Raw genomic sequence first — 15,086 nt, 5'->3', positions numbered from 1 at the left:
TCTTCTCTAAAAAAGTTATTCCTTAGAGGAGTTTAAAAAATTCCTCATTGGTGGATAATAATGAATTTTGGAGGAGTCTAAAGAATTCTTCTCTTCTAAAAAAATTCCTTAGACGAATCCAAAAAATTCTTCTTTAGAAAAATTCCTTAGATGAGTCTAAATAATTCATCGCTATGAAGATTTTTTATATTGAAAATTTTCTTAGAACTCGAAAAATATATTCTCTGGAATAGCTCTTTAGTGGAATCTAAAGAAATTTAGAAAAAATCATTAAAGCAGTCTAAACAATTCTTCTGTAGAAAAGTTCTTTAGAGGAGTCCGAAGAATATTTCTCTGCAAAAGTTCCTTTCAGGAGTCTAAAGAATTATTCTCCTGAAAATTGACATTGAGAATTTGTTCTTTAAATTTGGAATTTTCCTTACTAAATTGAAATTGATCGAGTTTACAATCAATTTCAAATGTCAAAGACCTAACTCAGTTGTTTTTATACCCTTCATCATACATGGCAATATAAGTTTGTCATTTGCGACTCCACAAAGTGTATATATTCTCGATCGTTATAGATAGCGATCATGTATGTTGAAATCAACTGAGATATGGCTGAGATATAAGAAACAAATCAGGGCAACCTCAATTTTTTACCTATTTTTGATCTACATATATCTGGATTACTTAGTAATTAATAGATATTTCAAAGACCTTTGCAAAGACGTATACATATAACGCCATGGTAAGTCGGACCCAGTGGGTCATAATCCGGAAAAATATTTTTTAACCAGTTTTTTTTCAGCAAAAAAAGTTCTTTACAAGAGTCTAAAGAGTTTTTCTATAGAAAAGTTCTTTAGAGGTGTTTAAAGAGTTTTTCTATAGAAAAGTTCTTTAGAGGAGTCTAAAGAGTTTTTCTATAGAAAAGTTCTTTAGAGGAGTCTAAAGAGGTTTTCTATAGAAAAGTTCTTTAAAGGGGTTTAAAGAGTTTTTCTATCGTTTTTCTATCGGACCCAGTGGGTCATAATCCGGAAAAATATTTTTTAACCAGTTTTTTTTCAGCAAAAAAAGTTCTTTACAAGAGTCTAAAGAGTTTTTCTATAGAAAAGTTCTTTAGAGGAGTCTAAAGAGTTTTTCTATAGAAAAGTTCTTTAGAGGGGTTTAAAGAGTTTTTCTATAGAAACGTTTTTCAGACGAATCTAAAAAGGTTTTCTATAGAAAAGTTCTTTAGAGAAGTCTAAAGAGTTTTTCTATAGAAAAGTTCTTTAGAGGAGTCTAAAGAGTTTTTCTATAGAAAAGTTCTTTAGAGGAGTCTAAAGAGATTTTCTATAGAAAAGTTCTTTAGAGGAGTTTTTCTGTAGAAAAGTTCTTTAGAGGAGTCTAAAGAGTTTTTCTATAGAAAAGTTCTTTAGAGGAGTCTAAAGAGTTTTTCTATAGAAAAGTTCTTTAGAGTAGTCTAAAGAGATTTTCTATAGAAAAGTTCTTTAGAGGAGTTTTTCTATAGAAAAGTTCTTTAGAGGAGTCTAAAGAGTTTTTCTATAGAAAAGTTTTTCAGACGAATCTAAAAAGGTTTTCTATAGAAAAGTTCTTTAGAGAAGTCTAAAGAGTTTTTCTATAGAAAAGTTCTTTAGAGGAGTCTAAAGAGTTTTTCTATAGAAAAGTTCTTTAGAGGAGTCTAAAGAGATTTTCTATAGAAAAGTTCTTTAGAGGAGTTTTTCTGTAGAAAAGTTCTTTAGAGGAGTCTAAAGAGTTTTTCTATAGAAAAGTTCTTTAGAGGAGTCTAAAGAGTTTTTCTATAGAAAAGTTCTTCAGAGGAGTCTAAAGAGTTTTTCTATAGAAAAGTTCTCTAGGAGTCTAAAGAAAAGTTCTTTAAATGAGTCTAAAGAAAAGTTCTTTAGAGGAGTCTAAAGAATTTTTCTATAGAAAAGTTCTTCAGAGGAGTCTAAAGAATTTTTCTATAGAAAAGTTCTTCAGAGGAGTCTAAAGAATTTTTCTATAGAAATGTTCTTCAGAGGAGTCTAAAGAGTTTTTCTATAGAAAAGTTCTTTAGAGGAGTCTAAAGAGTTTTTCTATAGAAAAGTTCTTTAGAGGAGTCGAAAGAGTTTTTCTATAGAAAAGTTCTTCAGAGGAGTCTAAAGTGTTTTTTTACCACTTTTTTTAATTTTTCAAATCTTTTTAAAATTTATTAGTGAAACAAATTTTATTTCAAAATAATTTTTTTGGTAAAAAAAAACTGGTTAAAAAATTGTTAAACAATTTTTATTTTAAAGTATTATTTGGTAAGAGTTTAAATAGGTTCCCAGTGCGCTTACAGTCAAGTAGATTCGAAAGAACCCCGTTTTGTAATTTTTCTAAAGTTTTTGCTATTGGCTAGTTTTTTATTCGATCATAAAGAATTTTTTGTTATTTCTTCTATTCATTATTAAAATTTTGTGCCGGTATTTTGTTACAGTTTTTGAAAGAAAATTTTTGATTTCGCTTTCTATTTGTTTACATTCTAACACCTAAAGGAAAGTGGAAATATTTTTGTTACATTTTCTTTTCTAAGTTTGTGTATTTATCTTCTCAACACCTTATTTCTTTATTAGTTACTTACCTCTTTAGTAAAATTCCTTTCCTTAAACAAACCAAATCCATCAACTTTCAAAGCATTTTGCACAGACTCATAAAGTTCCTTAAGATTGACCTTCGGTGAAATTTCAATACGTTTTATGCCCTCAGGAGATTGTATGCGAATTAACTGCAGAAAAAAAATAGAAAAACCAATTAGAAAATAAATAAATCTAAAACACAAGCAACAATTAGAAAAATAAAAGCAAAAACTAAATGCTTAACAAAAATTCAATTAAAAATAATTATTTTTTCATCTATTTTTATTTCAATTGTTTATAAACATAGTGTGGGGGAGACTAATGACGTTGTTAAAGATCTTTTATTAAGACTTTTACACAATTATAGACAAATGCCAAAAAAAAAAAATAAAAAAAATCTTCAAGTTCATGATCATAACAAAAACAAATGCTTAGAAATTACAAGAATTTTTATTCAAATTGAAATAATTAATATGTATTGTAATAATTTAGATTACAATATTAATAAAATCTTCACTTCCTTTTTATTTATTAGCCGGCATTATCATATTTTGATATTTGTTTGATATTGTTTCATTTCCTTACCGATTGTTTGCATAACAACATAAAACGATGGCGCACAAAGGCATAGACTATATTACGTTTTCTATAGAAAAGATTTTCCAATTCCATGGTAGCCATTTTGAGGTAGTTGGTTAGAGTTTAGCCAATTTCTTTTTTTTATAAAATTCTTTTTGTTGTTTTTTAAGTTTGTTCAAACTTTTGCAGCATTAATTGCTACCGTTTGGCCTTGGGGGCCCAGCTTAATCACCACACTTCTATTCACCTTCTACTTTCACAACAAACTGAACCCACAAAAAAATGCATTTCCGCTAAGAGAGCAGAAAATAATGCGCATTATTTTGTGTTTTCCTCTAAATTATTTTTAATTAAAAATGACTTTTCTTTCAAAAAAAATAAATAAAAAGAAAGATACAATTAGAAAAAAACGAATAGAAGAATAAAATTATCTCATAGAAAAATGTTTGCTGTGGAAAGATGTAACCAAAACAAAAGAAGATTTTCAACAAATTGAAAGGGGGCATTAAACTTTTTATTGTTTTTATAATATGTACTTAGTATATTAAAGAATTTTTCTTTAGCAAAGTCCTAAAGTCCAAAGAATTTTTCTGTAAAAAATGTCTTAAAAATAGACTATAGAATTTTTCTGTAGAAATCATATGAGGAAAGAGTTTAAATAATTTTTTCTCGAGAAAAGTTCTTCAGATGAGTATAAAGAATTTTTCTGTAGAAAATTATCGAATGAATTTGTATCGAGAAAAGTTCTTTACAAAGATTTTTTTCTAAAAAAAGTTCTTTAGAAGAGTTTAAAGAGTTTTTCTGTAGAAATCATCTTCAGAGAGTCTAAAGAATTTTTTCTAGAGAAAAGTTCTTTAGAAGTGTCTAAAGAACTTTTCTGTAGAACTCATCTTCAGAGTGTCTAAAGAATATTTTCTCGAGAAAAGTTCTTTAGTCTAAAGAATTGTACTCGAGAAATATTCCTTAAAATGTTTCTCAAAAAAAGTTTTCTAAAAAAAAAGTTCTTTAGGAGAGTTTTTTTAAAAACTCTTAAGAATTTGCTTCTACAAAAGTTCCTTAATATATTCTACAGAATTTTTCTTTTGAAAAGTTCTTCAGCAGAGCCTTAAAACTGTTTTGTCTAGAAAAGGTTGGCCAAGAAAGAATCAAGGCAATATCGGATCGAAAGATATAGTATCTGGAAGGGGCAAGGTCTAGACTATAAGGCGGGTGCGGCAAAACATCCCAACTACTTCTTATTAAACTCTAAATCCTCGCTTCGGGATTCTGGTTCCCTGTGATGTTCTGGTCGGATTTCAGCAACTCTTAATAAATAGTACCCTTTTGCATCCACCAAATACAGAGCATTACCTTAGTGCCATGGATATTTGGCTTTGTTGTCGATTCGGCTAGTTGGCCGGGCTTCACATACGATCTCTTACTATAAAGAATTTATCTGAAGGAAAGTTCTTTAGGAAAGTCTTAAGCATTTTATTCTTGAAATGTTTCTTAAAAGTTTCTAAAGAATTTTTATATTTGTATCAAGTTCCTCACAAGTCTGAAGAATTGTTATTTTAAAAAGTTGCTTTGAAGAATAGAAAGAATTTTTATCTAGTAAAGTTCTATATACAAGGTGGCGCAAAAGTAATCCTCCTATCAGAAAATGCTATAAATTTTGCGATTGGCCCCTAATGTCAGTTCTGTTTTGACATTTGTGTAGTAAACACATGCGAAATACACGTTAATAAACACTGTTACGCTACACTGCTCCAGAACGCAGAATATTGCCATCCTTAATCACCACCAGAGCAAGATGATTTTTCATCAAAAATAATCATGAGTGATGAGGCCCATTTCCATCTTAGCGGGTACGTAGATAAGCAAAATTTACGCTTATGGGGCACTGAAAATCCGCGTGTAACCCATGAAGAGCCATTACACCCGCTCAAAGTCACTGTATGGTGTGCTGTTTTCGCTGGAGGAGTCATCGGACCTTTTTTCTTCGAAGACATCGCGGACCAAACGGTTACTGTGAATGGTGAGCGCTACAGAGCAATGATCAACGAGTTCTTTTTGCCGCAACTTGATGAATTGGGATTGGAAAACATGTGGTTCCAACAGGACGGTGCAACGGCACACACTGCACGTGCCACAACCGATATGCTGAAGGATGCATTTCCCGGGCGCCTAATCTCCCATTTTGGCGATTTGCACTGGCCAGCAAGATCGCCTGATTTGACCGCTCCAGAGTTCTTTTTGTGGGGCTTTTTGAAGTCGCGGGTTTATGTCAACAAACCTCAGACTCTTGCAGCTCTTAAAGACAATATCCGTCAAGAATGTGACTACCTATCGCCGGAAGTTTTGGCCAAAGTGATGGAAAATGCCATAAAAAGGGCTCAAATGACAATCAACTGTGGCGGCGGCTATTTACATGACATCATATTCTCGACTTGATGTAAAAAAAATTAAAAGACCAAATAAAAATAATCCACAAGAAGAATCAAGGTTTCTCATTTTTTTTTTTAATTACAGCTAAAAAACATCGGAAGTTTACTTTTGCGCCACCTTGTACTATTCTAAAAGTTCCTTAGAAGAGTAAAAATTAATTATTCTATAGAAAATAGTCTAGAGTTTTCTTTTTAAAAATTCTTTGGAGGAGTCCAAAGAATTATGTATTCTGCAGAATAATTCTTTTGAAGGGTATACATAATTTTTCCATTGAAATGTTTTTTAGAAGAACCTGAAGAATTTTAATTTTTAAAAATTCTGTGGTGGAGTCTAAAGAATTATACTGTAGTATAGTTCTTTTTAGCAGTATAAATAATGTGTATTTTGGAAAGTTCTTTAGAAGAGTCTTAAGAATTTTATTCTAGAAAAGTTTCTTAAGAGTCTAAAGAGTTTTTATTTAAAAAAGTTCATCAGAAGAGACAAAACTTGTTATTTTAAAAAGTTCGTTAGAAGAGTCTAAAGAATTTGTATATAAAAAAGATTCTTACAAGAATAGAAAGAACAGTCTAACGATTTTTTTCTCTAGAAAAGTTCCGTAATATAGTCTAAAGACTTTGTCATTTTAAAAGTCCTTTGAGGAGTCTAAAGAATTATTCTGTAGAAAAGTTATTTTTAGCAGTATAAAGAATGTGTCTGTAGGAAAGTTCTGTAGAAGAGTCTTAAGAATTTTATTCTAGAAAAGTTTCTTAAGAGTCTAAAGAATTTTTCTCTAAAAAAGATAGAAGAGTTCTTTAAAAGAGTCTAAAGAATTTTTCTGTAGCAAAGTTATTTTAAAATGTCTAAAGTCATATGCATAGATTATTACAGATATGAAACAAATGACAGTTGTCAAATGGTTGTGATTTGTAGAGTGAGAGAAAAAATACAATATTCAATAGGCAACTACTGTGAAATATATTTGTCCTTTTTTCAAAACACAACCATTTTGACATTTTCATTTGTTATTTTTCTATTGAAACCAGCTGATTCATATCTGTATAATTTGTGGTGATATGCATAAACAGTTTTTAAATTTATCAAAGATTTATAAAAATTGTTTATGCATATGGAAAAGTTCATCAAAATAGTCTAAAGGATTTTTCTCTACAAAAGTCCTTAAGAATACTAAAGAATGATTCTTTAAAAGATTCCAAATATTTGTTTAAAGAACAGAAACGTTTTTTAGAAGAGTCCTATAGATAAAACATTTTATGCAGAACATATATAAATAACAAATTCTTATTGCCATAGGTCAGGACAAAAGAAAAATAATTTTGCAAAACCAAAAGAAAAATTATTTTTTTTTTATTTAATAATTTCATCAGATGACAAAAATCCCTGGCAGACATAGAGTAGACAAGGTAATTTTCCAATAGAAACAGGAAAAAAAATAAAAGAAAGATAAACATTTAACATGTACGTGTTATTTAGATGAACAAAGGCAAAGGCAATGACTTGTCAAAATAAAGACTTGACATTTTGGGGGGTAGTGACTGATTAATTTGCACTAAAAAATCTATGAGAAAAACAAATGAATCCACATAATCAAAGAATAATTAAAACAATAGGAAAATTAAGAATACCTATAAAACAATCAGTATTACAAATATTAAAAGTATGTTTTCTTATATTTTAATAAAGCAACAACTATATTACAGAAATACAAATACAACCGGCAAAATTACAATTGTCTATAGTTTTTTTATTGTTTTATTTGTCAGTTGTGGCTACGCGCATGCAGCAGCAGCCACAATGCAATAATGGCTGGCTAAGAAAATCCAATTCAAAAAAATTATAAAAATGCCGGCTATTTATATTAAGTTAATTTAATAAAACTTTACACTTTTATTTCCTTAGTTTTAGGGCACAACTTACAATATTTTTAGCAGGTTGCGACATATTTGCAAAATTGCACCAGCTTTCTTCCACACCAAGCCAAGTTGCTTTCTTTGCTAGCTTTAGCTTTTTAAACGAAACTCTTGAAGTTTCTTTTTGTAAACTTAAATAGTTTTTAAGCAACACTTGTCAACAAGTGTTTAGGCAGTTAAAGAGTGTTATGGTTTTTAAGTGTTATTCAAATAAATAAACGAAAATATTAGCGAAAAAAAAGTTACAAAAATTCAATTGCAACTTTTTAATAGACAATTGGAAAAAAATCGCAAATTCACTTAAATGTCAAAACAAACTATTTGAAGGCAGAGCCAGCACAGTTGTTAAATAAGGTACTATTTTGTGAGATATATATACAAGCTAAGGGTTGTGAAAATGTAAGAGTGTATAGATTGCCATATATTTCAGGGTTGAAATCTTAAATATTTAAAACAGCCATTTAGCAGTGTTATTAACCTATTTAGTGAAGTTGGCAACACCGCGGCTGACATGAGCGGTTTGCACAAGTTGTAGTGGCAACACCGCGGCTGACAACAGTGGCTGACGTCAGCCAAACCATTTTTTTTATATGAAGTTTTTACGATTTAGATTTGGGGGGTCTATCAGCCAAAAAATCCCATAAGAATTACACAGGCGTGAGCATGTGAGCCGCTGATGTCAGCCGGAGCAGGAGTATAAAGTTGCCAGATTGATTAAAATATAACAATTTTTTTTTTTATTTTCTTTTCTTGACACAACAATTTTCTATTAAAATCATATGTTTTGATGTTTTCTTTTTGTTTGAGACAAAAAATTATTGATTTCGTTAATCTATAGAAATTTTAACATTGCTTGAGGAATTCTTTTTCAATGGTGTTATGCATGGCAAACGCCGCTTGGAATATCCAAACGGTAAAATGTACTCAGGTGATGTTATACACGGAATTATTGAGGGGTATGGTACAATGTTTTTACCCAAGGTTGGCCTATACAAGGGCAATTTTAAAAACGGTAAATTCTGGGGTCACGGCACCTTGATCATAAACGAAAAAGAGCTGTATGAGGGTAATTTTCGTTACATGATGTTGAAGAAATTAGTTGAATTTACAACCCTTTCATTAAATATTTTATTATTGTTGTTGTTATATCAAAGCTTTATGTTGTGAAATTACAAGCAAATGTTAACTAATATTTTAGTTATGTTTTAATTTTGTACGAGATCGGTTGTTATTATTATATTTGTATGAAAATTACAATATTTGTGTGCCGGAAAAACTTATAATTTAACTGGTTTAGCTAAAAAGCATATAATTAAAAATTCTAAGTACGTCTTTGAAACCAAATGATTTAGCAAGTAGTGAAAAAAGTGAAAGCAAGTAAAAATCTAAATTTTGAATTCAAAGAGATTCTTATTAAACTTGTAGATCTGTAGATTGTATATTGCCGGAGGTAATATTTTGTGAGCCTTATTATAAATATTATGGGCTAAACGAATAAATGTAAAAAAAACAAGTAAGAGTCTTATATACCCTTAATTTTAATAGAAATAAGTAAGAAAACCGTTTTATGTCAAACATTTTTTTGGTGAAAAAAAAAACTCGGTTTAAGTGGATTAGAACATTAATTCGAGAAATATCCGTTACACACAAACTATTGTTGCACCTTGTTGTAGTGATTACACTTACAGGTGAACGGACCAACAGTTAACAAGTAACAACAGAGTATGTATGATCATTTCTGCTTGTTCGACAACATAATAATAACATACCAGTGTTTTCGGAATCTACACTACCTAAGTACATTCTTAATAACTGAAACAACAAATGTTTTTTAATGGAATTTTTGAGATTATTAAATCAAAAGGTTACTACAATTAATTATGTTTTTTGTTTGAAAATAAATTTATACAATTTGAGGTCTAGTGCGTACTTAATAACTTTGTTATTTAAATGAGTTTGAGAAACTTCACCACGAATTATTTACAGTACAAAAGGTTCAAATTCGTACAGCCATCTTTTCATTGTACTAGATTTCAATTAGATTTTCCATACAAAACAAAATCTAGTTTTTAATAGGATTTTGCCAAAATCTATTTAAATTTTATTAGATTTTTCCAATTATCGTTAAATTTCAAAATACAATAGTGTGTTTTTTCAGTGTGTTAATAAGATACACCCATGTATGTTTTAAATAAAAATTAATTTTGTGTATAAATAATAATATTGAAATTAATAAAATTAAACAAAAATCCAATTTAATTCAAAATAAAAATGCGTATAAAATTTAAAAAAAAAGTATTTAGTGATGCGTTCGAGTTACCGAAATATCCAAATTAACATTAAATAACCGTTTCCAATCGGTAATCAACCTTGGTTTAGACTAGTTCTTATTCAATTTAAAATAGTTTTGTCTGCTTAGCAAAGTCACTCAACCATGGTAATACAGTTTTCTTTAGTGTTTACCGTAGTTTAAGACCCCATGATAATGCCGTGTAATGCGAGTGCTAAAGCAGTTTATTATTGTTTATTGTTACATATAAAAGATATTTGCTGCGAAATCACAAAAATGTAAACAAAAATTTAGTTTTGTGATAATTTTATTTCTGATCGGTGATGTTTTAGTAAAATAAAAGAAAAGCAGACAGAAAATTGTACCTAAAATTAGATTATACATAATATTCATATTGTTTATAAATTAAAAGTGGTGATTATATACAAAATTAAAGAAAATAGTGAAAATTATGGCTACTACTTTAGTTGACAAGAAATTAATGGCGGTTAGTAGGAATTATTAATTTGTATGGAATTTAAACAGAAATCTGTAAATTTATCGACTTCTTAGTGATTTGTAAGGTATTAAAAAGAGTTTGATTGTGAGAGGGTCTCTTCCAGTTGTAAATTGCCAAAAAGCAAAAGGTTTACACAGCACACTGTTTGTGGCGGCTCTTGTTGGCGTTTCTGTTTTAAAACAGGAAATGTAATCTGGCCGGAAAAAAAAACAATTTATGAATTGTGGAATAATTATCAACAGTGAATACTTCATTGCTGACTAAATCCATTTTTATAGTTATGCCATCGGTTTTCACCTGTCCAGTTCATTCGAAGCAAATAGAGTGTGCTGTCTTTCAAGACTACATATATAGGACAAAAAGAGCATAGGTATTTAAATTCTTCATGCTATTTTTAATGTAGAATCGTTATATTCATACTTGTTTTATGCATTTACATAAATTGTATTAGTTATTATTGTAGTTTATCAATTTATGTCTTTGCATAAATCACAACATTTACGTGTCCTCTTTAAGGTGTGAATTTCAAGGACAATTGCCAATGATTTTGCAGATAAAATGAGACATAAAAATAGGGACAAACATGTTTTTAATAACAATTCATGAATGCAAATATGATATATACAATAATAGGGGTATTCAATTTCTATAAAAAACTAAAGTTATCGATAACTTTTCTATGGAAATGAAAAGCTAACGACAACTTTTTTATAGACAATTAAAGTTATCGGTATCTTTTCTATAGAAAAGTAAATTTATGGATATCTTTTCTCTAGAAAAGTAAAGTAATCGATAAGATATTGAAAATTTTCTATAGAAAAGTAAATTATCGATAACTTTTTCTACAGAAAAGTAAAGATATTGAACATTTTCTATAGAAAAGTTAAGTTATCGATAACTTTTCTATAGAAAAGTTAAGTTATCGATAACTTTTCTATAGAAAAGTTAAGTTATCGATAATTTTTCTATAGAAAAGTTAAGTTATCGATAACTTTTCTATAGAAAAGTAAAGTTATCGATAACTTTTCTATAGAAAAGTTAAGTTATCGATAATTTTTCTATAGAAAAGTTAAGTTATCGATAACTTTTCTATAGAAAAGTAAAGTTATCGATAACTTTTCTATAGAAAAGTAAAGTTATCGATAACTTTTCTATAGAAAAGTAAAGTTATCGATAACTTTTCTATAGAAAAGTAAAGTTATCGATAACTTTTCTATAGAAAAGTAAAGTTATCGATAACTTATCTGTAGAAAAGTAAAGTTATCGATAACTTATCTGTAGAAAAGTAAAGTTATCGATAACTTATCTGTAGAAAAGTAAAGTTATCGATAACTTATCTGTAGAAAAGTAAAGTTATCGATAACTTTTCTATAGAAAAGTAAAGTTATCGATAAATTTTCTATAGAAAAGTAAAGTTATCGATAACTTTTCTATAGAAAAGTCAAGTTATCGATAACTTTTCTATAGAAAAGTCAAGTTATCGATAACTTTTCTATAGAAAAGTCAAGTTATCGATAACTTTTCTATAGAAATGTCAAGTTATCGATAACTTTTCTATAGAAATGTCAAGTTATCGATAACTTTTCTATAGAAAAGTAAAGTTATCGATAACTTTTCTATAGAAAAGTAAAGTTATCGATAACTTTTCTATAGAAAAGTAAAGTTATCGATAACTTTTCTATAGAAAAGTAAAGTTATCGATAACTTTTCTATAGAAAAGTAAAGTTATCGATAACTTTTCTATAGAAAAGTAAAGTTATCGGTAACTTTTCTATAGAAAAGTAAAGTTATCGATAACTTTTCTATAGAAAAGTAAAGTTATTGATAACTTTTCTATAGAAAAGTAAAGTCATCGATAACTTTTCTATAGAAAAGTAAAGTTATCGATAACTTTTCTATAGAAAAGTAAAGTTATCGATAACTTTTCTATAGAAAAGCAAAGTTATCGATAACTTTTCTATAGAAAAGCAAAGTTGTCGATAACTTTTCTATAGAAAGGTAAAGTTATCGATAACTTTTCTATAGAAAGGTAAAGTTATCGATAACTTTTCTATAGAAAGGTAAAGTTATCGATATCTTTTCTATAGAAAAGTGAAGTTATCGATAACTTTTCTATAGAAAAGTGAAGTTATCGATAACTTTTCTATAGAAAAGTAAAGTTATCGATAACTTTTCTATAGAAAAGTAAAGTTATCGATAACTTTTCTATAGAAAAGTAAAGTTATCGATAACTTTTCTATAGAAAAGTAAAGTTATCGATAACTTTTCTATAGAAAAGTAAAGTTATCGATAACTTTTCTATAGAAAAGTAAAGTTATCGATAACTTTTCTATAGAAAAGTAAAGTTATCGATAACTTTTCTGTAGAAAAGTAAAGTTATCGATAACTTTTCTATAGAAAAGTAAAGTTATCGATAACTTTTCTATAGAAAAGTAAAGTTATCGATAACTTTTCTATAGAAAAGTAAAGTTATCGATAACTTTTCTATAGAAAAGTAAAGTTATCGATAACTTTTCTATAGAAAAGTAAAGTTATCGATAACTTTTCTATAGAAAAGTAAAGTTATCGATAACTTTTCTATAGAAAAGTAAAGTTATCGATAACTTTTCTATAGAAAAGTAAAGTTATCGATAACTTTTCTATAGAAAAGTAAAGTTATCGATAACTTTTCTATAGAAAAGTAAAGTTATCGATAACTTTTCTATAGAAAAGTAAAGTTATCGATAACTTTTCTATAGAAAAGTAAAGTTATCGATAACTTTTCTATAGAAAAGTAAAGTTATCGATAACTTTTCTATAGAAAAGTAAAGTTATCGATAACTTTTCTATAGAAAAGTAAAGTTATCGATAACTTTTCTATAGAAAAGTAAAGTTATCGATAACTTTTCTATAGAAAAGTAAAGTTATCGATAACTTTTCTATAGAAAAGTAAAGTTATCGATAACTTTTCTATAGAAAAGTAAAGTTATCGATAACTTTTCTATAGAAAAGTAAAGTTATCGATAACTTTTCTATAGAAAAGTAAAGTTATCGATAACTTTTCTATAGAAAAGTAAAGTTATCGATAACTTTTCTATAGAAAAGTAAAGTTATCAATCTCTTTTCTATAGTATTTTCCAAATAAAAGTCTAATGATCGATTTTCTGTGGAAAATTGAATTTATTGAAGAATTTGAATTTTGTTTCTGTGATTGCCACCAACTCTGCAATATTTTTAATACTTTGCATAAATTCCAAAATAAATTTCTTGGTAGAATTACTGTCTGAAACTGTACAATCATTGATAGTGCACCACCATCCACTCCTCCTTTTGAACTCATTCATATGAGCAATTTATGGAAAATGTCCTTGATAATAGAAAAAGAAGGAAGTTGTAAGAAAAGGAGGTATATTACCATCAAATAATAGAAAACCAATAAGAAAAAATCTCACTTTCAAGTAAATAAAGTTATAATTTCGAAAATATTGATAGTAAATAACATGATTGATTTCAAGCTGTTCAAAATACAAAACAAAACTATTAATCATACAAAAAAAAATTATATTGCATACTTTTAGGACTTATTTATATTTATGAATATAAAGCTGTATTTTAGGTGAGATAATCACTAATTTGGGAAGTAGGTACTTAAAAGCATTAAATAAAAAAATAAAATAAATTTATGTTAATTGTTTTCCAATATATTTTTCAATTCAGTTTTTTTCTTTCTTTTTTTGGGTTTGACCCAATTTCTTTTTGTATTTTCTTTAAAAAACCCATAAGTTTTATGTGGAAAACAGAAGAGTTGACCTTGTTGTTGGTGACATTTTCAATGTTATTTCTTTTTAAAATACTCACAAATAGAAAAACGTTACATGCAAATATTTATTAATTTTCGCTGGTGTTGCTGCTGTTCTTGTCATTTACTCCCTTAAAAAAAATTGCGTGCTCTAAAAGAAGTACACTAAAGAAAGTAATTAAAACATTTATCTACTAGATTCTTGGCAGAATATACAACAAAAAAAAAATTAATTGAAAATAGCAGGGTGGACATTTAGTGTAAATTGAAAAAAAAGTTATAAAAAAACTATTATTTAACCCCTTTATTTTCTTTGGGTGGGGGGTATGGTTAAACACTTCATTAGCCCAATATAATAAATATATATTTTTTTTAATGTTTCGTTGTTTCTAAGGGGTCTACATTTGTTTTGATGTTGTAAAATAATTGTTTTTTTTGGGGTGCAAATTAATGTAAAAAATTGTCTTTAAATTAAAGCAAATTTTTAAAGGAGATATTATACATTAAAATTTTCTAACACATAATCATACTTTTTGTAATAATTGACCAACGACTGAAACATTAACGTTTTTACAACGATAACTTCTATGTTATATACAAATATTATCGTTAACAATACTTTTGTAAAGAAATCTTATTGAAATCTATTATTTTCTAATGAAAAGTTATCGATAACTTTACTTTTATATAGACAAATTATCGATAACTTTATTTTGCTATAGAAAAGTTATCGATTACTTTACTTTTCTATAGAAAAGTTATCGATTACATTACTTTTTTATAGAAAAGTTATCGATTACATTACTTTTCTATAGAAAAGTTATCGATTACATTACTTTTCTATAGAAAAGTTATCGATTACATTACTTTTCTATAGAAAAGTTATCGATAACTTGACTTTTCTATAGAAAAGTTTTTATATAGACAAATTATCGATAACTTTATTTTGCTATAGAAAAGTTATCGATTACATTACTTTTTTATAGAAAAGTTATCGATTACATTACTTTTCTATAGAAAAGTTATCGAT

General features: G+C 27.8%; 1 protein-coding gene across 2 annotated transcripts in view; it reads right to left on the bottom strand.

Moving 5' to 3' along the window:
• Positions 1-7,787, bottom strand: part of Npl4 (nuclear protein localization 4) — a 53,893-nt gene extending 46,106 nt beyond the window's left edge. The window contains exons 1-2 of one of the 2 annotated variants that reach the window (XM_065499226.1): positions 7,497-7,787; positions 2,582-2,725 (exon numbers count right to left, since the gene is read on the bottom strand). In XM_065499226.1, the coding sequence (XP_065355298.1) occupies positions 2,582-2,725; positions 7,497-7,520 (168 nt within the window). In that variant the 5' untranslated portion in view covers positions 7,521-7,787. Of the gene's footprint in view, positions 1-2,581; positions 2,726-3,161; positions 3,406-7,496 lie in introns of those variants that run through there. The other variant, XM_065499225.1, reaches the window with a different exon arrangement.
• Positions 7,788-15,086: the final 7,299 nt, after the last annotated feature.

Source organism: Calliphora vicina, chromosome 1, assembly GCF_958450345.1.
Source record: "Calliphora vicina chromosome 1, idCalVici1.1, whole genome shotgun sequence".
In the NCBI taxonomy this organism is placed as follows: domain Eukaryota; kingdom Metazoa; phylum Arthropoda; class Insecta; order Diptera; family Calliphoridae; genus Calliphora; species Calliphora vicina.
Note: the sequence above shows the minus strand (reverse complement) of the source record. Positions and strands in the feature narration are given on the sequence as shown.